Genomic DNA, 21477 nt, shown 5'->3' with positions numbered 1-21477 from the left:
ACTCAGAGATGCAGGATGGTGTCGGGGCTTCATCCAGAAGATGAATCACATCATTTTGATGTCAGCTATTAATTTTAGCATCTTCAGAGGCCAAATTAATCTTACAGCATTCACACTAGCATTATCACAGATAACGCTATGAATTTAGTTCATAATTATGTTAAAAAGTTACAGTTGTTAAAGTTTTTAAAAATGTAGTTTTAGAGTGTTCAATAAATGTTTCTCCTGTTCGGCCCGCGACCTAAGGTATATTTTGGGTTTTTGTTTTTTTATTTTGGCCCCTTGTGTGATTGGGTTTGACACTCCTGCACTACTTGTAATGTTTTTTTTTAAATACAAAAAATTGCTCATAGCTGGACTTTTAATAAAAGCCTGGAAGGCGGATGTGTGCTGCAGTCGAGCGGCGTTACCCTGGAGTTGGCCGGCAGCCCCAGCGTGATGGTGGGAAGCGTGGAAGGACTCTGGATGGTGAAGCTGGACAGCGAGCCGTCTCTCAGCAAGATCTTGTGAGCCTAAAAACGCCAAACAGTTGCTTATAAAAGTGAAACATCGCTGGAGTTTCAGAGGCAGCTTTCTCCCCGTTTAGTTTTTCAGAGGCGCTATAACCTCATGAAAGCAGAGCTGCTGCTGCTCACCAGGCTCAGACCTGACAGGGGGGTGTGAGTCAGACCCCCGCCGCAGCAGGTGTGACAGCGTTCAGACTTTCTGTGATTAGATGAATTATGCAGGAACAGCTGACACACGGCGCTCCTGTGTCACTGCTTTAAACATGTCATTACTCAGCGTCTCAACAAAGCTCATGTTTGGCGAGCAGCTCGTCCCTGCAGGCAAAACCGGTTTTTCCGTCTCCGTTTTCGTCTTCAATTGTTGCTCCAAAATTAACAAGAAACTTTTGAAACAGTCAAAACTGCAAACGTCTTTATTTAATCAATGAAAGTGTTGCCAGAAAAGAGTGTTTGTGTTTTTCTGCACCCACCTCGTGGGACAGGCCGCCTGCAGAGGGCAGCAGTCCGTTCTCGCACGGCAGACTGTCGTTGGGGGAGCTGCAGCCAGACACCGGCGTGCTGCTGCTGCTGGGGGAGGAGTCTGCGGATGGATCGGTGTGTGAGTGTGGGATTCGCGTCTGAGTCACATTTCAGCCCGAGCGCGTCAGCTTACCCAGCGTGTCTGGTGCGCGGTGCTTGACGGTGGGCGGGGCGCTCTCTTTGCGGGTGAGCGGGCTCTTGCGGGTGTTCAGGTGTTTCTTCAGCTTGTTCTTCACCTTCAGGTTGGGCTCAGACGCTGACGAAGGAGAGCGTCTGGGAGTTATTTGTCTGCTCGTGACCGGCTGATAACTAAGAGTTCTGACTGCAGACATTGAACATGTCATAACAGAAAATAGTCATAAATTAATCAGGTGTGAGAGGGTAGTACATTTCCGGGAATCAGAAAGGCTGCACACAAAAAAGTTCTTTCAGTTCTTCAGAACGGCAATTGATCCCTTAACATTCTGCCAAAGTTGTCGGATTATTGACATCTGATCTAAAAAAAGAAAAAAAGAAACTTCCACCTGATCATTTCAGTCTTTGTGCTGCGTTGAATAGAAAACGTTTTATTTATTTAACTAATATGGTACCTTAACGTCACTGCAGTCAAACAAGGCACCTTACATTAAAATCTCAAAAAAATTAAAACAATAATTTAGGAGTTTTTTATAAAGAACATAGTAAAACAAGAACAGAGATAAAAGCAAGAGCAAGGAAAAAACACATCCCCAGCGGAGCAGTCTTATGCTGTGTTTAAAAAATTGGTTCTAGACGCTCAACGTCATCAATTTTGTGTTGGTGGGAGTTATGTAAGGGATCATGCAGGACGAAGTGTGGCTTATGAGAAATTAACCAGGCCTGAACCTCGCGGTTGCTTCGGAAAAGTGTGTTAATTTCTCATAACTTACACTTGGAAGGGTGATATCCCGCTTACACCATGGTCACTTATAGGGCTGACACGATTAATCAACGACTAATCGACTATTAAAATAGTTGACGACTAATTTATTTGTCGATTAGTCGTTACTTTATATTATATGGAGTCAGAGTGTAGTAAAGTTGAGCAAAGTTTAGCACCAAAAAATATACTTTTTTATATTTGAGTCAGTGAGACCAAAACTTTGTCTGAAAATAGTTCCTTATTTCAGATGCTGACCTCATTAGATTTAATCTTGTATTGATAACAGAAACTGATGAAGGACAGAAGCTGCACGATTCATTAAAAGTTGAATGAACTGTTGTCTATATTGTGTGATTGTTTAGTAAACATTCAAACTATAGTGATTCTCCTGCTCCTTTCTGTACGTTTTTCAGGACGTAAAAACTTAATCAGACTTTCAGTGATTTCAGCAATCTTGGTATCAAACGTTCATCTCGTTGAGGACATTATTGCTTGTATTTTTGATATTCATAAAATTGTTTTTGAAATATTTAGCAAAATATGTCTCATAGGAAATGAATGAGAAAGTCTTCCAATTTCAACATTGTACGTATATTAGCAAAAAACCTTTAAATATATTCATGAGCTATGTTTTCAGCTTTAATTTTCAAAAAAAATTAGTTTAGCTAATATTTTAGCAACATGCTAAGGTATTTGACTAATTTAGTTTACTGAGGAATTTTAGGCTATTTTAGTTTAGCTAATATTTAAGCAATAAGCTAGATTTTTTTCTAATTTGGCATCTACTGAGGTTTTTTGGGCTAATTTGGAGTTAAGCTAAGATTTAAGGAGCACACTAAAAATTTTTTTGCAAAATTGGCATATTTTAGGGATTTTTAAGCAATTTTACTGCAACATTTTCAGAAATTTAGGTCAACTTCAGCATTCTTTCATAGTTCTTTAATGAAATTTCCAATATTTTAGCAAATTTAACACCATGCAAATAGCTACTACTTTCAGCCAAAAGCATTCACACTAGCACCATCACGTGTAGACCAATTTTTCTAGCTTTTAGTTAGTTTAAAGCTATTGTTAAGATGTTTGTTTTCCATCCACTTTGTGCATGACCCGATTTGTCGATTAATTGGAAAAAATAATCTGTGATTAATTGACTATTAAAATAATCGCTTGTGGCAGCACTAGTCACTTACAAAAGAAACAAAAATTCAATCAATATTTAGTACTTTACTCTTGTTATTTCTTCGGTATTTCACTAAAAGCAGACATGTCAACGTTGAGAGTGGTCAAAAACTTAAAAACGTATCCCATGCATTCGCAAACCACATGGAACTTTTCTTGTGTTACGCGCCGCGAGACTGCTTTTAGCGCTCAAGCTAATCGAGAAAATCCAGTCGATTTTCAAACTAAAAGATTTCTGTCTCATGAAAAAAAAAAAAAAAAACGTGAGTAATTTATTAGTTCTTTCATGGCCCGGATCCACGGACCACCCGGTGCTTTGGGGACCACTGTTCTACATCATATAAGTTTTTTTTCAAACTATTTTTGTATCTGCTTCTGACTCACTATTTTGAATAAAGAAATACTCAGAAATACAGTTTTGAGTTCAATTTTTATGTGCCACATGTGTCACAAACCCCATTTTCATCAGAGTGGGTGTTTAAAGATTACTAAACAGCTCAAAGGATGATTGGAGTGGGAAAAAGTTCATCTGCTTTATGTTTTCAATGTTTTTTAAATTATCATTAAGACCTGATTTATGTCTTGGAGGAAGTTCATATTTTAGGGAAACAAAAGTGCAGTACGTGAAGGTGGATTTCCTTTACCTGCCCGGCGCAGCGGCGTTCCCTCGGAGCTCTCAGGTGAAGACTGTGAGGGGGGTGAGACCAGAGGCTGGGTGGATGCGCTGGGGTCTGGGCCCAGTTTCCTGACAAAACACACATCATTTTAGGGGAGTCTGCATCCACAGATGCATCGTTTTTTCTTCTCCAGGTGTGCGTACCTGTACGGGACAGGATGTGCGGGGTTCGTCCGTTCCAGAGCCGCCTGTTTCTGCTTCTTGAGGATCACTTCCTGGAGTTTCTGCTTCACCAGGGAACTCGCCACTGCACCTGTTCACCAGTGACACGGTCACAAACAAGTCTCCAAAATTCAGATTCACATAGTCTTCAGTGAAAACGTGTGTCCTATTTTTTTAATAACAAAAATCAAGACGACACAAGGGATTATGCACAAAGTTTAGGGAAACTCTCCACACATCCAGCTGCAGTCAGACTGTCAGTCAGCTGGTGAAGTCACGGCTTTGGCTGACGGCGTGTTTGCTGGTATTCCCGTGCGTCTCTGTGTGCACTCGCAGACGTGAGTGCAGGTGCAGGAAGAGATCAAGTCAATATTGACCCTGTGGCTTGATGTGCACAGACCCGACACTATGTTTAACATCAGCGCTGCAGCTCACTTGTGGGGATATTTTTAGCTCGCTTTGAAAGCAAACAGCTCTGAAAATGGAGTGACGCAGATTCTGGCTGTTCAAAGCCACACGTCTCTCACCGGGACTTTCCTCTTCAGCCATGATTGCTAGGGGGGGGATGATATTTTTAAAGAAGTTAAATGAAGCTCAGTGGGGAAACACCGACTGTGGATGTCCTGCAGCCGTCCTGGACTGAAACACCAGATTATCTTCTTTCTTACGGCGCCTTTCAGTCAAAAATTGGCACAAACTCAGCAAATTCATTTTCTAGTACCTGCTGAAAATAAATTTTGGACATAGCAGATGACCCGCCCCCCCAACCCTTGAAGGAATGATGACATCATAGAAGGAGGAACCGTTAAAAAATGAAGAAAATATTTAAAACTCCACTAACACCAAAAACCAACATAGATGTGTCAGGGACCTCCAAGTTTTGATGGATACAGCACCTACAGCTCGTGTCAAAGTCAAAGCTCCGGGGCCAAATCCGGCCCTCTGGGTATTTATATCCGGCCCTCCAGATCATTTTAATTTTTTGTTATTATTAGCCCAATATTATCTTGCGTTTATTTCTAACTTGTATAATTTGACCATATATATTTTTTATGGAGAGTAAAATATTAAAAGTTATTTAAGGTTTAAGTTGATTTATTCTGGAATAATATTCCTTCCATTTACGAGTGAAATTATAATCAGATTGTTATTTACATACAGTGTTACATGTGTTCAGAAGGAGAAGCTCCAACATTTCCTCTGCTTCTCCTGGAGGACGTTTCAGTTTGGCCACTAGGTGGCGATCGTGCTACAGCATTACACCTTATTCCAGAAGAAGAAGAAAGTATTATCAAAAAATGTTGTTTTAGACCCCAAATGGTTAGTTTAAAAAACATTTTCTTAAAAAAGTTTGGGAAATTAACGCCTGTGAGTTTATAAAGATGTTCATTCAGTCAGCATGTTTAGGTCGACCAATTGTTAGCATTAGCCGTCCTATGGGATCTCCCATTATACGTTAGCATCAAGCTAGCAGACTTTAGCGTTATGTGTTAGATCGATCTTTACTTTTATGGATCGCTTATTGATCTATTATCTTAGATCAATTCATTTATTTCATCAACCCAGCCCTACCTTTAGTAGCTTCTACAATTGTAATCTCCTCCTGGGGATTTCGATCCATCGCCCCATAACTCCTCAAGTATTGTCGGGAAGCTACTTGGAAAAAATGTTGGTCTTTAAGTTTGGAGATTTTGCTAGTGTGGCGTTCCCATGTTACTCACATATTTTTGACTGGAATTTTGTGAAATTTGAATGCATGAACCGTTGGCTTAAACTGTATGATATGAACTTATTAGGAATGTGGGCGTGGTTAAAAAAAAATGAAGTTGCTAAAGAAATCCAAAAATGTACATTTGCTGATCCTTCTTAAAGCTTATTATTCACGCCCAGGTGACAAAAAAATAAAGTGGCTGCTGTGGAGATAAGACCAACAGAAATGTTGGTGAGGTAGAGTTTGTGTCCATGTAAATCCACTCACTTTGCTGGCTTTTATCTTTGTGTCTCAGCTGCTGCAGCTCCTGCTGCTTCTCGTGGCGCTCTTGTTCCTGCCTCCTCTGCTCCATATTAAACTACAGTCACAAGAATCCCAGTTTAGACACGAGTCAGAAGCTCAGAGAACTCTTTTTTTTTCATGTTTGCATCCTTTACCCGGATCTGCTGGTGCAGCTGGTGTTGGGAGAACGAGGTCGTCAGGAGTAACGGTGGGTGCAGCCGGGTGAGAAGCGCCGTGTCGGAACCAGGGCGCATCCCCCGCTCTCCCACCCTGAGGTCCATGAGAAGCAAAGCCGACAAGGTCTGCAGCACTGCCAAAGAGGAATCTGCAAAAGGAGAACAGAAAATTTGAGTTTTAGCCCCTGAATTTAACATTTTAGACAGTTAAAACCAAAAACGGGAAGACATCAACCACAGCGTCATTGTTAGGAAAAATATCAAAGATTTAATTCAAAAATATATACATTTTACCTTAAAAAGATAGCAGAGAAAGTCATTTTTATGCTCCTTTTGATTAATATGTTGCAATGTTTATGAAGATTTGAATTTATACTTAGTAATTACAGAATCCAACCACTGAGAAGAGAAAGGATTTGCTTACAGTCTCCATAAACAGATTTCTGCACCAAAGCACCACCCAACACTTACAGAAGAAATAGGTCTATTTCTTAAAATAAGTCAGATGCATGACATTTATATTCAGGTGTGAAACTGGAAATGATCCAAGGTAAAAATATCTGCTTACATCAGTGTAAAGGAAGCTTTCAATCAGAAATTACTTCTATGTAGAACACAAATAAACGAGAAGTTGCATTACTTGTGATAATGCTAGAGTGAATGCTTTTTTGCTGAAAGTAGTGGCTGAAGCTTTTTTGGTGATGCAATTTACTTTAATTACTGAAGTGCTGAAAACACAAAAGTTATATGTTAAATTTGCTAAAATACTGGAAATTTTGTCAAAGAACTATGAAAGAGTGCTAAATTTTTGAAGATGTGTAGTAAAATTGATTAAAAATCCCTAATACATGCCAATTTTGCAAACATTTTTAGTGTGTTGCTTAAATATGAGATAAACTCCAAATTAGCCCAAAAACCTTAGTAGATGCCAAACTACCCAAAAAAGTTAGCTCGTTGATTAAATACTAGCTAAACTCTAAAATAGCCTAAAATTCCTCAGTAAACTAAATTAGTCAAAAATGTTAGCCTGTTGCTAAAATAGAAGCTAAACTCCAAATTAGCATAAAAAACCTCAGCAGACGCCAAATTAGCCCAAAATGTTGCCATGTTGGAAAATTATGAGCTAAACTCCAAAATAGCCTTAAATTCATCAGTAAACTAAACTAGTCTAAAACGTTAGCATGTTGCTAAAATAGAAGCCAGACTCTAAATTAGCATAAAAAACCCCAGTAGATAACAAATTAGCCCAAAACATTAGCATTTTACTAAAATATTTGCTAAACTCTAAGTTTGTCTAAAAAAAACTTAATAGATAACAAATTAGCCAAAAACTTTAGCATGTTGCTAAAATATTAGCTAAACTCCAAATTTTATGAAAATTACTATAAAAGATGAAAACATGGCCCACAAATATATTTAAATTCTTGTAGCTAATCTGCTTAAAATTTTCAAATTTGAAGACTTTCTCATTCATTTCCTATGGGACATATTTTGCTCAATATTTCAAAAACTATAAAGTTCATGAACACCAAAAATACAGTAATGAATAAGTTGAATGTTTTTATTCCAAGATTGCTGAAATTGCCAAAAGCGTGATTGAGTTTTGACTTTCCGAAAACAGTTACAATAATCAAAACTCCAGAGATGAGTTATGAAATTAAACTGAAAATAAACAAAAAGAACAAAACAAATCCATTAATCTGTTGCAAAGCAGGAAAAATGGCACCAAACAGGAGAATAATTCAGATGAAAAGGTGGACTTGTTAGATCATCAGTGAGTGTGTAGCAGATTTTCAGTATATTCAGTAATTTCTGAGCTTTAAATCCATAGAAACTTCCCTTGAGTGGGCCTAAAACCTGATGACAAGGAAGGCTCAGAGGGGAAACAGTTCTTTGTAGTTTTTCGGCCCGTCTGGTCGTGTCAGCCTTCTCATTCTTGAAAATGTTCATGCTCAGTGTGAAGTGAATGAGCTCATCATAAGGAAGCTTCCTTGAAAAATACCCGCTCATATGCATGCGAGCATTAGCTTGTGTACACATTTTTCATACATCTGTTCCCTGTTTGCTTAGGCTGACTGTGGGAGAAGAGAACAATGCTTTGTGTTCTCCACACAAAACCCACAATGTGGGAATTCTTTTTGTGGAAATGTTCAGGAAATTACAGAATTTAAATGTAAAAATACCAAAAATCTCAATTTGACTTCATTGTTACTATCATTTTTATAATGCATAATGTGTGAATAGAATCTGTTCAAACAGAATTTAATTATTTCTCCTTTTTTTTAAATAGCTAAAGTAAATAAATTAGTAAATTGACAGTTTATATTTAGTGAAGTCTGTAAAAAAGCGAGAAATGAGAGACAAAGTAGAATAAAAATGTATTTCTGTTGTTGATGCTTTGAATCTGGAGTGAGCTCAGAAAAGGGAGTTTTCTGTATTAATTCAAGTCTTAAAAAAGGAAACGCATGCCGCGTTTTGGATCTAATATGGCATCTCAACACAATGACAAAACCTTTCGGACTGTGTTTGTTTGGAACAAAGACACATGTGCATTTCCATGCTCTTTGCATGCTGTTGGGGATATTTGCATAGCTTGGGTGAGTCAACGGGAAAGATTGCCTCCCGGAGCCCTAAAACTGGGTCCGGGCAGGGAGCAGCTTGGGAAAAGGCTGAGGCTGGTTTCTGCCTCACTCATGCATGCAGATGTTCTTGTCTATGTCTCCAAAAATGTACAGTGACTCATACGTAAACAGACCAAAGGGTAACCTTCGCATGCATCCTGCGGTAACATGAAACATGTGGACAAATATGCAGCATGTGGCAGTAAGGAAAATACAGATGTGCCTTCTCTTTACACCTGTTTTACGAGTCGCCGATGCAAATATTTAACCAATCAATTGAAGTTGATATTTTTAGACAGGCGTGGTCAAAGCTTAGGACAGGGGTCGGCAACCTTTAACAGTGAAAGAGCTATTTGGGCTCGATTTCTACTGATCAAAACCTAGAAGGAGCTGTATAGTCTTACTTCAGCCTTTAAGAAAGTTACATTCATGACCTTCTTTTTTAATAATAAATATGGATTTTGTCTATTTTTTGGCATGAACAAAAGCAAAAATATATAAAGAACTTAGCATCTCTCAAAATATTTTTTTTATGTTTAACAGAAGCTCAAATAAGTTATTTTAAATATAAAATAAAATCTGTATCAAACAGGATCATCTCAGTGCAGCTCTGCACAGCTGTTCACCAATGTTGTGCAGCATAAGATAATATATGCTTTTAACTCATAAAAGATCAAACTTTTTACTAAAGTTTTTCTTTGCATATAAAATCTGTTCATTCTGGAGGTAGAGTTGATCAAACAAGAAGTCTTCAGGTCAACAGGATGTAAAAACCTACATAGTTTATCATCTATGTGAACCTCAGACATCAATTTATACATTTAACTAATGTAAATTAAATAAATGCTAATTTAGTAATCCTTACTTTATAGAATTGCTATTTTATTTTTTGTTCTTTGTCCTCAGCAGTCTTACTCTGCTGGGTTTTGTTATTTTAGTTTGGATCTTGGTAGTCTTAGTGTGCGGGCTTTGTTTATTTGTTTTCTTTAGGTAGTTTTGGTTATGCAGCCATTATCAGGAGCTGCTGACTCTGACGGTCGACATGTCTGGGTCAGCAGTCTCCATGATTTATTTCATGTTTGGAGCCACCATGGAGAGATAAAAGAGACACATGTTGATCTGGAGCTGCAGGTTGGAGACTCCTGGCTTAGAGCCTTAAGTCACATCTGCCCTTACGCGAGGATACAGACGGTCTGTGGGGGGAGCCATGGGAAATTGAGTTCATGGAGCGAAAATAATCATGCTAACTTTTTTTAATCTATGGGTATGCTGCGGGCGACAGGTCGTAGTGAACATTTGAACAACAAGTAAGAGTAAGTGAGGGTGAGATAGGTGAGACGCAGGTGTGTCGAAGAGATTTTTTTACTACAAAAGAAGCCCGTTAGCGCTGTTCACATGATACGTATGCGCTTGGATCTGGTCGTCAGAAAAGTCCTTAGCAACAGTTGCTAGCGTCATTACCTCCTCTCGTTTCACAGGACATGGAGAAGATGTTTAGTTGTACATAGACATGAACAAATGTTCAATAAACTTGTTCAGTAGACAAAGACAATGGACGCAAAAACATATTTTTGACACAGTTTGGACCCCATATGGCCCACCCTCAGCCAGACTCTGAATTCAGTGACCCAAAGGTCAACTAAGTTCGAGAACTCTGGATAAGAGAGTGGCGTAACGACGCCGTATGACAACATCGCCCATACGTCATAAGTGCGTGAAACTTTTATTCAAGAACTTACCACACCCACAAAAGTAGTACATTCCATTTTCACAATGTCCCTTAAGGTTGTCGTACAAGTCTCAAGGGAACTGCAGGACACACCTGCGCTCTTCTGAAGATGTGGCATCTCCTCTCTACGACCCTCAACGGACCCGAACAACCCAAAAGCCCACAGTATGTGACTCAGGTTTAAACTTCAGCTTGATGAAATGATGCGTCTGTCACGTGGACTGTGTCAACCCCAGAAAAAGAAGAAACTCAACATTTACTGAACGGACAGAAACTCAAACTGGGCAGGAAAACTGCACCCATCAACCATGTGCGACATTATGATCATTGACACGATAGGATTACGTAATCATCCTGATCCACCTCTGTACTCTGATGTCATCCCAGTCATTCTACTTTCTGCATCACAAAATCCTTCCCAGCAGATCAGACATTTTTAAGATGCTCTCAAAGAATAATGAGACAAGTTTAAGGCTTGTTTTGGTCTTTAAATTCCATGAATGAGCGGAAACTCCATAAGTTCCAGAAAAGAAGACTTTTTCTGAAGACTGTTTTCATATTATGATGTGGTTATGGAGGGAGGGGGAGGAGTCTCTTTTGCACAATCTCTACTACAACCTCCGTGATCTCTCTGCAAAGTGTGTTAATTTCTCATAGCACACATTAACACCATGTTAACTTTCAACAGAAATAAATGTTTAATCAATATTTAGTACTTCATTTCTTCAGTTTAGCCCTTCTCTGCTAATTTTGACTATGAAAAGGTCGGAGAATGTCCTGTAAATGTGCGTTTTTGCCCTCTTTTTCCAGAGGACATTTAATTTTCAATATCTATCATCGTTTTACAATTTATTCTATTTCATAAAAGTGCTATAACAATTTAAAATGTAAAAAAAATCTAAATGTGATTTCTAGAGTTGTTAGTGAGAAAAACAGTGCAAATGAACATGAACAACAGGATTTGATTGTTGTATGCCGCAGCAGTGAAGATTTACACAGAGCCAGGGTCGTGCACAGGATTTTTGAGTTGTAGAAGGGCAACAGCAAAAACACATTTTTCTTTTTATTTGTCCTTTAAGCGATATGTTGATGAAGGAAATTGTTAAAACTAAGTATTAAGAGATAACTACCATGTCCTGTGTAGGTGGAAGTGTTACAAGTGTCATTTTTTTAAATAAACAATTTATTGTCAACATGAGTTCACTTTATCATAGACTTGGAAAACATCCAAAGCATTAAAACACTGGAGACTTTATTTTGACATTGTGATGCAACATGAAATAAATTTAATAGAAATTGTAATATTTTAAACACAGATCCAACAACTTTCATCCCCAGAATGCTGAAAAATTATGATCTAATATCATTATCACACAGTTGCTGTGAGGATGTTAGTTTGGAGTTTCAGTGAGTTTGTGTGGTATTCTGTCTGCTGTCAGTCACTTCAGGTTCATGTTGATCATCTACAGTTGTTTTCTGCCACTAAACCACAGTGTCCTGCATTCTGGGTTTAAACATAGTTTTGTGGTTTTGACAGCTGAACCCAAAGTGACTCTTGTTCGATATTCACAGCTGGCTAAACTCCCTTTTGCATCCTGTCCTTTAAACATATGATTTTGTTTTGATTTCAAAGATTTAAATACAAAAATTGAGAAACTGAATGAAAAAGAATTTCAAGAAGGTAATTTTAATCAGAAAATGTTATTTAAACATATCAATTTAGTTTTAGACCTGTAGTGAGGAAGCTATGAACTACCCTAGTTTTGACATAAAAAAAAAAAACGGCATACTTTTATTTTGAAAATCCCCCCAGTGTTTTATTTTGTACCCAACTTCCTTTCCCTGCATTATGTGTGCTTACTTGATGTAATGCACAGTCATCTGGCTAGAAAAGAACTCCTGGACTAACCTAGAGCGTTTTTCTGAAATATAACCACATTTCAGCTGGTTGAATCAGCGGACGGTGATTGGACCAGGACCAACAGGTTTAAGCTGCTTCACTGTCACGTCTCTTCAGTTCTCCGTGGAGCAGCAGAAGTTTCTCTCGCTGTCACTCACTCTCTCTCGTTCTCTGAGACCGAGTGGAGTGAAGTATGATAGAACGTGGGGGATTTTACAGCAATGTTTTTCTTTTTTTTTCTTATATCAGCATAAAGAGTTATTAATCTAAATACAAAAATAATAAAATAAAAAATAAAAAAACAGGGCATAAGGGGACTTTTTGACACGAGGCAAAAAGGGCAGGTGCTCAAGCACCCCTAGGGCCCTATGTGTGCACGTGCCTGCACGGAGCTATTTTAATCAGACAGGTGGGATCAGGGGCGGAGCTCAGCTATGCTCCAAAAGCCACGCCCCCTCAGAGGAGATTTTGGAAACAGAGGCTTCAGATCAACATGAAAAATGTTTTTTAAGACATTTAGGCTGTGGGATTTTGGTTAAAAACGTTGTAATCATAATTAAAACACTACAGGAGACTTTTTTTAAAAAAAAAAAAAACTGTCATAGGGGGACTTGCTCGTGGCTCATTGGCTAATCAGACTTCAGTCCACCTATTTGAATCGTGGATACGCAGTAAACCTGCAGAAACGGCATAAACTCAACCTCAGGCACCCTGTTGAACACAAGCGGCAAAGGAAAGCGAACACACACACGGGGGAGACCCAAGTGTTGTCGTTCCACACAGCTGCAGATGAAAACAGGCTGGAGCAGATACCAACCTGCCTGACACTGAAAACTACATCTCAACCGCACACCCAGAATGCCCCGTAACAACTTCATCTGACGTCTCCGTGCCGCTCAGATGTCAGGAGGAGGACGTCTCTCCCAGCAGGAACAGACACCAACGTGTTGTTTTTCAAAAATCCCCATTTAGCTTAACATGACAAAGCAGTGTGTTGATGCACGAGCACAACAGCAGCAGTGTCAGCGCTCCTCCTGCTCTTCATGAGGACCCACAGAGACACAGGCCGCCTGGATGTTGACCGTGTCCTTTGGCAGGGACACACACTCGTAAAAACACACACTGACATGCACATCCATTCTCCATTATGACACCAAAGAATAATAAGGGTATTATTCTCAGGAAAAGGGGAGAACATGCTTATACAAGGGAACAAAGCCTGCTACAGTGGACACAAACACGCAGCTGGGAACACCAGTGTCTCCTGCCTTCCTGCTTTCCATGGGTTATTAATAGAAAAACACACACTCATCCAGCATTTACCTACAAAGAGCGTTTTGTTTCCACGTGAAAACCAGACATGAGGAGCCATCTGTGATGGAACCTGTACGGATCAGGTAAACTCATGCAGAGGAATGTGACATTTACAGGAAAACGTCACAGATTTCATCTCAAATATTCAAATATTCTCAGTGAAAAATATTCCAAAGTTCATGTAGTAAAAGCTGATCGTGCTGATTCACCAGCTGTACTTCAGTCATGATGTCTGCAGCCACTTTATTTAAAAAAAAAAAACAATTATCTCTCAGACTTTTATTTATAAAACCTGATCTGCAGTTTGGTGCTTTGCCTGCTTGGTTTCAGCAGACTTACTCCTTAAAGAAAACATTCATGTATCGGACGCTTTTTGGTAACCTGGTTCCACAAAATGCATTTAAATTGAGCAAAGACGCAAAAGAAAGAGGGTGGATGCGAGAGAAGACGTTGGAAATGTATTATGTTACGAAACAAGAGTGATTCATTAACTGCAGTATTCTAGATTCTCAATTTAGTTCCTATTGATTCTCATTTTGTCCTGATTGGTATTGACAGGAGTCTGGCAATGCGATATTGTTAAAGATATGTCACCATAAAATAAATGTACAGTAAAAATTTGAAAAACAATGGAAATCATTGGTAATGTTAACAAATAATTTATAAAGGATTAACAAATGCTAAAAAACATCTTCATGAGAAGTTCATTTAAACTTGTAAGTCATTTGTAAGACTCCAACAAATGCTAATAAATATCTTTATAATCAGCTTAAAACCACATTACTAATGCTTGTTAATGTCTCATTAGTAGTTTATTAAAGAATCTTATTATAAAGCATTACCAGATCATTGTATTTAATTATCTAAACATTCAAAACTGTATTTCAAATTAAAGTTAACTTCTCTAAACAAATTCTACATTTTTTTCTTTTGTTAAATTATTAAATAGATATACTCGATTCTGATTGGCTGCAGAGTGCCCATTAAAACATCATAATGGTCACCTACTATATGAAATTAGCTGATTCAGACTTTACACCAGGGGTGTCAAACTCAACCGCAGGGGGCTAAAATCCAAAACACATCTCAGGTCACGGGACGAACAGGAAAAACATTTATTGAACACTCTAAAAATACATTTTTAAAACTAACTTTTTAACATAATTATGAGCTAGATATACAGCATTACCTGTGATAATGTTAGTGTGAATGCTGTAAGCTGAATTTGATAGCTGAAGATGCTGAATTTGATAGCTGAAAACGCTGAAGCTGATAGCTAGCTAAATTATTAGCTAAATTCCAAAATAGCTTAAAAAATCTTAGTAAATGCCAAAATAGTCCAAAAAGCTAGCAGAATGCTAATTTTTTAAAACTTTATAACTGTAGCTTTTTAACATAATTATGAATAAGAAAAAGGCAGGAATATTATTCCAGAATAAATCAACTTAAACCTTAAATAACTTTCAATGTTTTAATCGGGTCATTAATAGCAATAAAATAGAATTACCCGGAGGGCCGGATCCGGCCCCCGGGCCTTGACTTTGACACGTGTCATGTTTAAAAACACCCCAAAAAAAACAACAACAAAAAAACAGAGAAGTGTGTCTTTGAGCAGCAGGTGAGATGCTGCTGGAGAATCCAAGAAAACCCACATATACTTTGGGAAAACATGCAAACTCAGACAAGCTTTGAACCAGAAACTTGCCACCAATAGTCATGTCTCAAACTCAGTGTACCTTGGGGCCACTGAAGGCAGAGTCTAGCTGAGTCTGGGCCGTATGGGGTTCCATTTGTATCAAAAATATGTTTTTGGTCCACTGTCTATGTCTACTACTAAGCAATATCTTCTGCACGTCCTGTAAAACGACAGGAGCTAACGATGCTAGCAACTTTTCTGAGGACCAGTACCAATGACAATAGCAAATGCAAAGTTTTAAGCATAAAGGAAGCTGAAACATCACAAATGAAGTACAAACATTTCATCAAAGAAGTGTGGACATGTAGAAGATATTGCTTAGTAGACACTGAACTATTATATTAAGACGGGGGCCGCCAGTTTGAGACCTTTCCAGAACCTTATCTGCAGGTAGACCATCATACACGAGTACAAATGAGCGTTAATGTTTGCATCTTTTCATCTAGGACTTCGTTTTTCTTACATCTGAAGTTCGGTTTCCAGCGAATTTTGGAAGGATTTTAAACCTGGCTTCCTCATTTGAGTCAACACATCTTTGATTAATGACGCCTTCACTGCGCACCATTTCAAAAACTGTGTAAAGATGTGAGTTGCCATGCTGAATTCATGTTGTGGTTTGTTCTTTGACCTTCAGCGGGCGAGCTGCAGCCGTCCAGAGCGTTTCTCCCCCGGCGTAAGTCGATGCTCTGACGTTAACAGATCCCTAAAGAAAGATATTGTGTTACAGCTCATTACAACCCAACAATGTTGTTGCTCCAGCAAAATAACTAATCCTGACCTTGCGGTGGAGATTTCGAGTTGATTTAATTTAAATAACTGTTTTTTACTGAGCAAACAAAGTCGGGATGGCATGTGCTGGAAAAACATACAAGGCATGCACGGCCATGTGATGAAGACATGTATATTTAGGCAGCAGGTCTGTTTGGGAGCTCCGGGTAACAGGATACGCTTGTCTTCTGAACGCCAACTTTCAGCAAAGTCCACCCGCTTTTAGGAAACAGAACATTTAAAACTTCATCAGCACCAACGTGAAGTTCAAGTGTTTTCCCTTCCGCTGCAGAAAGTCCTTGTGTATAATAAAAGCTGAAACATTAATAAGAGGTTTGAAAGGGTTTTATCAGCTACATAAACAGAGTGTGGGCTTTTTTGACTGAGGTGAAGACATGCCTAAAGCTCCGGTTATTCCCTGCACACAAAAGCCTCTCAGTGTATCCGAAGACTGTTGGATCAGCTGGGATTAAAAGCAGATTTGACGCTAAAATGCGTCTTTCACTCGGGTTCAGCGACGTCAAACAGTGAGTTCCTCCTGACAAAGCCCACAAGACAAACTTGTGTGTCAGTGTGTGTGTGTGTTGTTGAAAGGAGTGGCAGTGTGTCATTATGCAAATCGGTGCAGAATGATACAGTTTGCTCGGCTGCACAGAACGTTAAGAATATGCTGAGTTTTGGGCTGATTTTAGGCCGTGTGTGTGTTTTAAAGTGGGATAAGAGTCACTCCCACAGCTGGGAAACCTGGGTAACCCCCCCCCCCACACGCCTGCTGATTCCTCCCTGCTCTTTTGTTTTATTTCAATCTTGGGTACAACTTAATCGGGACTGGTCTGACAGGTAGGACGAGGATTTGCTGAAGTCTGTCGCTGAAGTTGTCAGGATTCTGTGCTTAGGTTTTATCAGGTTCTGTTTTCCCTCTCAGTCTCACCATGTTCAGGTTAAATCATCCACAGCTGTCTTGATCTGGGTAATCAACCTCAGTATATTTAAGTGTCTGGTTTTCAGTTCCCCAGTGTCAGGTCATCTGTTCAGTCACCATTTTTGTTTCTAAAAAGGTTTTTGTTACTTTATTGAAAGGCTTAAGTTCCTGTCACCGAGCCTGGTGTCCTGCGTTTGGGTCCTCCTGACAGAACGACCCGACCACCTTGGACCCTCTTCACGTCTGCTCCTGAGGAGGGGTTCTGATACCCCTCACATCTGTCTGTTTTCTAGACTTTTGTTTTTACATAAGGGTCCCCTCCTCATTGAGTGTTTTGGGCATCTGGGATCTGCCCGTTTGGGGAGGGGTGCTGTCATAATTAAAAACTTAGGTTTTGTCATGTTTCGTTTTCTCCGTCAGTCTCAGCATGTTCAGGTCATCTGCTGTGCTCACCATTTTTGTTTCTCCACTAAAGTGAGTGAAAACAAGCGGCCAAGCTCAAAAGGACAAGAAAAGCGAGCCGTTCAGCATTTCCACAACCTGCACAAGAGCTTGCTGACACAGAAATGACAGCCCGGATAGCGCCGCTGGTTTTACACCATCGCCACAAGTCAACAGTCCGCATAGCAGACGCCAGCGCTTTGTGTCTTCTCACATTTCCAAATATAGTTAGGACTGGTTTGTCTTCACGTTGCAGCTTTAAGACGCAGCTATTTCAGCCAGATAGAGGTGTCATTAGTTCACGAGAGCTCACGGTGACATCAGTGTCACAGAAAAACACCAGAAATGTGTTCTGTCTGTGGCGTCTCCAGCCTTTTAGGAAAAATGAGTTTTCTGGGAAAGTCATAAAAAGAGCAAAGTGGAGGAAGACTCCTCAAATCCATGAGAAACCACTTCAGGTTTTGTTCCTCTCATGCATCTCCCGCTACTTGCACCAGCGTGCACGGGGGATCTAACAAACGCGTCTCTGTGAGCTCATCTAATATAATCTGTTTGATTTATTTCCCACTGCCAATCCTATTACGGCTGCGAGTCATTGTGTGATCCGAGCGTGGGCGAGGCGGGATTGCAACATGTCGTTGGAGGTCTTTTCCAGAGAAAACTTCAGCCGCAGAGACTGAACTTCCAGAAGCTCCAGATGATCAGCAGATCAAAGGAGGATGTGAGTCAAATCACAAGGAAGCACCTTGACATGAATACAAGTCATGTTCACATCAGTCTGTGGTAATAAAGAAAAAACATCTGTAATTAAACAGACGATTTAGATCAAAACACTGAATAGAACTTTCTGATCATTTCAAATTCTTCCTATTTTTCACTTCCTTATTTAACGAACAAAAATCTGAACTTTTTGCTGAAAAGTGTTAAATCATAAAAAGTAATGTAATTTGAGATTATTAAACTGTTTCAATTTAGAGGACTAACCCTTTAACACATGAGATGTCACAGTGACAAAATATTTAACATACAACACTTTTCAACCTTTAACACGATAATTCCAGCAGATTCACGCCGTTTTTCTCCTTCAGAATCTACTGGAATTATCGTGTTAAAGGTTGAAAAGTCACAGTAAATCAAAGAATGTAAACACTGGAGCTCCGCTGCATCAAGCTAGTGAGCTTCACTGCATCAAGCTAGCTCCACTGTATCAAGGTAGCGAGATCTGCTGCATCAAGCTAGTTGCTGTTTTGAGCTAGCGAGCTCCGCTGTATCAAGCTAGCGAGCTCCGCTGTAGCGAGCTTCATTTTATTAAGCTGTCCATCAAGCGGCTGACTAACGTAGTGAGCCAACACGCTGAGTGTCCACTTAATCTAATGTGGGCAAACACAGGTGGGACCACCACAGAAACTGTGGACAAACCCATTAGGTCCCACATCTTCTGCCCACTTTTAAACCATATGGAGCCCACCTGGTCTTGCTGGCTGGGTGAAGAAGGTTGATGTTTAACGCACAACGAGTCCAGTTTCCAAAAGTCCAACTTTCCATAAACATCCAGACTTCACACACCAACTTTTGTTCTCCTAAATTCACCAAGAGCAGCAGCAGCAGCAGCAGAAAAGAAACGAGTTTCCCCGTGGTTCACAACTCCTCACATCAGTCTGTGACACACACAGACGCACAAACACACAAACACACAGCTGGCCGGTGTGTGTGCAGCAGGTCGTTTCACCTCCGTCTCTCCCGATAAGAACACACACGAACAGACGGTGTAAATGACAGATAAAGTGGAAGGCACATACCCGTGTTTGTCATGTAAATATCCGGCTGTGTGAAAACCCCAGTAGCACTTCTGCCTCACTCAGCTCACAGCAGGATCTATAATTAGACAGAGAACTCCACTCCCCTCCAGTCATCTTTTACAGCCGGCCACATCCTCTTTTCTTTTAACTCCTTCTCCTTCTCTCCTCGTTCTGCTCTGCCATCGATAAGCGGCTCAGCCCGACACCAAACTGTTGTTTTCACGACTCTGTTCACGCAGCAGCCCCACGCCTGCTGAAAAACAGGGTTTGTTTTGGTTCTGATCAAGTTTTCCACGGTTAAAACTGATTATTGCCCTAAAGGCTGCACAAGCCCCGCCCCCCCACAAACACACTTTTCCTTTGATGCATAAAAGCCTTCATCTCTGAGGTCCATCCTCATCCCCGGTGGGGGTAACCACGGTAACGGGGGCAGTCCGGTCGGCAGGAAGTTGGTTCTATAAAAGCACAACAATGAGAGAACCAGGCTGGCTTCCTGTTTTAAAGCTCAGTTTAGACTCCCATTTCCTTCCCCGCTCTCTGTTGTGACGCTCAGCGCCGTCCAGGCCCCGCAGCACTTAAACCTCTCAATCGCTGTCACGGTGAGTCGACACAATCAGGCGGCGGCGATTCGTCAGAATTCCACAGCTCTGGTTCTGTAGGTGTTGTCAGGAAGCAGAGGGCTCCGGTATTAATCAACCACTCCGATTATTGACCAACAGTGGCCTCAAGGCAGCAGGTGCACACCTGAACACAAGTCTTCCATGGAAAACTACTCAGTAAACCACATGTGTCTGAGTCAAGGCCCAGGGGCCGGATCTGGCCCTCCAGATCATTTTAGTTTATTGTTATTAATGACTTGCGCTCATTTCTAACTTGTATAATTTTGACAAAATATGTTTTTAGCAAAAATATTTTAGCTGGCTACGTTTTCAGCTATCAATTTCAGCATCTTCAACAGCCAAATTCAGCTTACAGCATTCACACTAGCATTATCACAGGTAATGCTATACATCTACTTCATAATTCTGTTAAAAAGTTACGGTTTTAAAGTTTTAAAAATGTAGTTTTAGAGTGTTCAATCAATGTTTATCCTGTTCGGCCCGCGGCCTAAAGTGTGTTGTGGATTCTGGCTCCTTGTGTGTTTGAGTTTGACACTCCTGCAGTAAACGATTGACAAACTAGTTAGGTTTGGTTTTAATGTATTTCAAAAGCCTCTTTGAAGTCTAATCCACAGACTTTAGTTTTGTATAAATCAACTGCTGATGTTTTAGTCTTCTTATTCAAGTGTTTCCCCATAATCACTAGGAAAATGAGTAGTTTTTTTTTTCATAACTTTGGTAAAAATAACAGAAAATAATAGTGGTTTAAAACTGGAATCTGCAGGTTTTAGCTCACGGATTAAAACCTTTTTTTCCTGTTTAGTCGAGCAGCATATGTTTTTTTAACTTTATGTTTAAACCAAAAGGTGAGGTCTTAACCTTTAAGTTTCAGAATAACGTGGGCAGCTTCTTTAGTTTACAATCATCCGTCAAAAAAAAAAATCTCGATGGATTATTAGAAAAAAAATGTTGCCAAATGAGCCTTGCGCAACTCAGGATCTCTATGAATAGTCTAAAAACAGCCGTTAGGATCACATGTTTCTCACTCTGATCCCTCCAGCTCTCACAGCCCCCCCCAACAGAAAAATGCCACAACTACCAGGAAATGCTAAGCCATGTTTTTCGCTCTGCGCTGTGAAATGTTTCCCTGCTTTCATGTGAGACTCGGAAAAAGTTTTCCTGATACATCAGAAAGTTCCGCTTTCAGGCTGGGTCTTGTAGCGACTCCACATCCTCTCATTCCTGCCGATCTTTTTCCTTTTTTCTTCTCTTGGTTCTCTCCCACAACCAGTTGCTGTGCTGGCACACTCATCCCCTCTGCGACTCGTCCCATCTCTCATTTTCCTCCTTCATCCTGAGGAATCCACAGCTGTCACTCCCATTCGAGTCCTCGTCTTCCCACAGCAGCTGGCCAGAATGTGGTCTGCGTGCACGTCTGTGCACGTGCGAGTGTGTGTGTTTACCTGTGTGTGTGCTGCAGAAACAGTCGCATTAGGTGAAAGCGTTGTGTGAGCGCAGTACAGGAACCCAAAACACCAGATGATGAGGGATCTCTCTGAAGTGAAGCTATAGTCAC

The 21477-nt window shown here is 40.0% G+C and overlaps 1 protein-coding gene across 10 annotated transcripts in view; it reads right to left on the bottom strand.

Annotated features, from left to right (window-relative positions):
* hdac7a (histone deacetylase 7a) overlaps positions 1 to 21477 on the bottom strand; it is an 82802-nt gene that overhangs the window by 18966 nt on the left and 42359 nt on the right. For 7 of the 10 annotated variants that reach the window (XM_036212949.1, XM_036212952.1, XM_036212953.1 and 4 more), the window contains 7 exons: positions 6092 to 6261; positions 5922 to 6012; positions 3926 to 4034; positions 3750 to 3850; positions 1159 to 1281; positions 977 to 1086; positions 411 to 512 (listed from right to left, as the gene is read on the bottom strand). In XM_036212949.1, the coding sequence (XP_036068842.1) occupies positions 411 to 512; positions 977 to 1086; positions 1159 to 1281; positions 3750 to 3850; positions 3926 to 4034; positions 5922 to 6012; positions 6092 to 6217 (762 nt within the window). In that variant the 5' untranslated portion in view covers positions 6218 to 6261. Of the gene's footprint in view, positions 1 to 410; positions 513 to 976; positions 1087 to 1158; positions 1282 to 3749; positions 3851 to 3925; positions 4035 to 5921; positions 6013 to 6091; positions 6262 to 16000; positions 16074 to 19302; positions 19536 to 21477 lie in introns of those variants that run through there. The other 3 variants (XM_036212945.1, XM_024293764.2, XM_036212954.1) reach the window with 3 other exon arrangements.

Source organism: Oryzias melastigma, linkage group LG7 (genome assembly GCF_002922805.2).
Source record: "Oryzias melastigma strain HK-1 linkage group LG7, ASM292280v2, whole genome shotgun sequence".
NCBI lineage: Eukaryota > Metazoa > Chordata > Actinopteri > Beloniformes > Adrianichthyidae > Oryzias > Oryzias melastigma.
The sequence above is the reverse complement of the archived record's forward strand: the minus strand, read 5'-3'. Positions and strand labels throughout refer to the sequence as shown.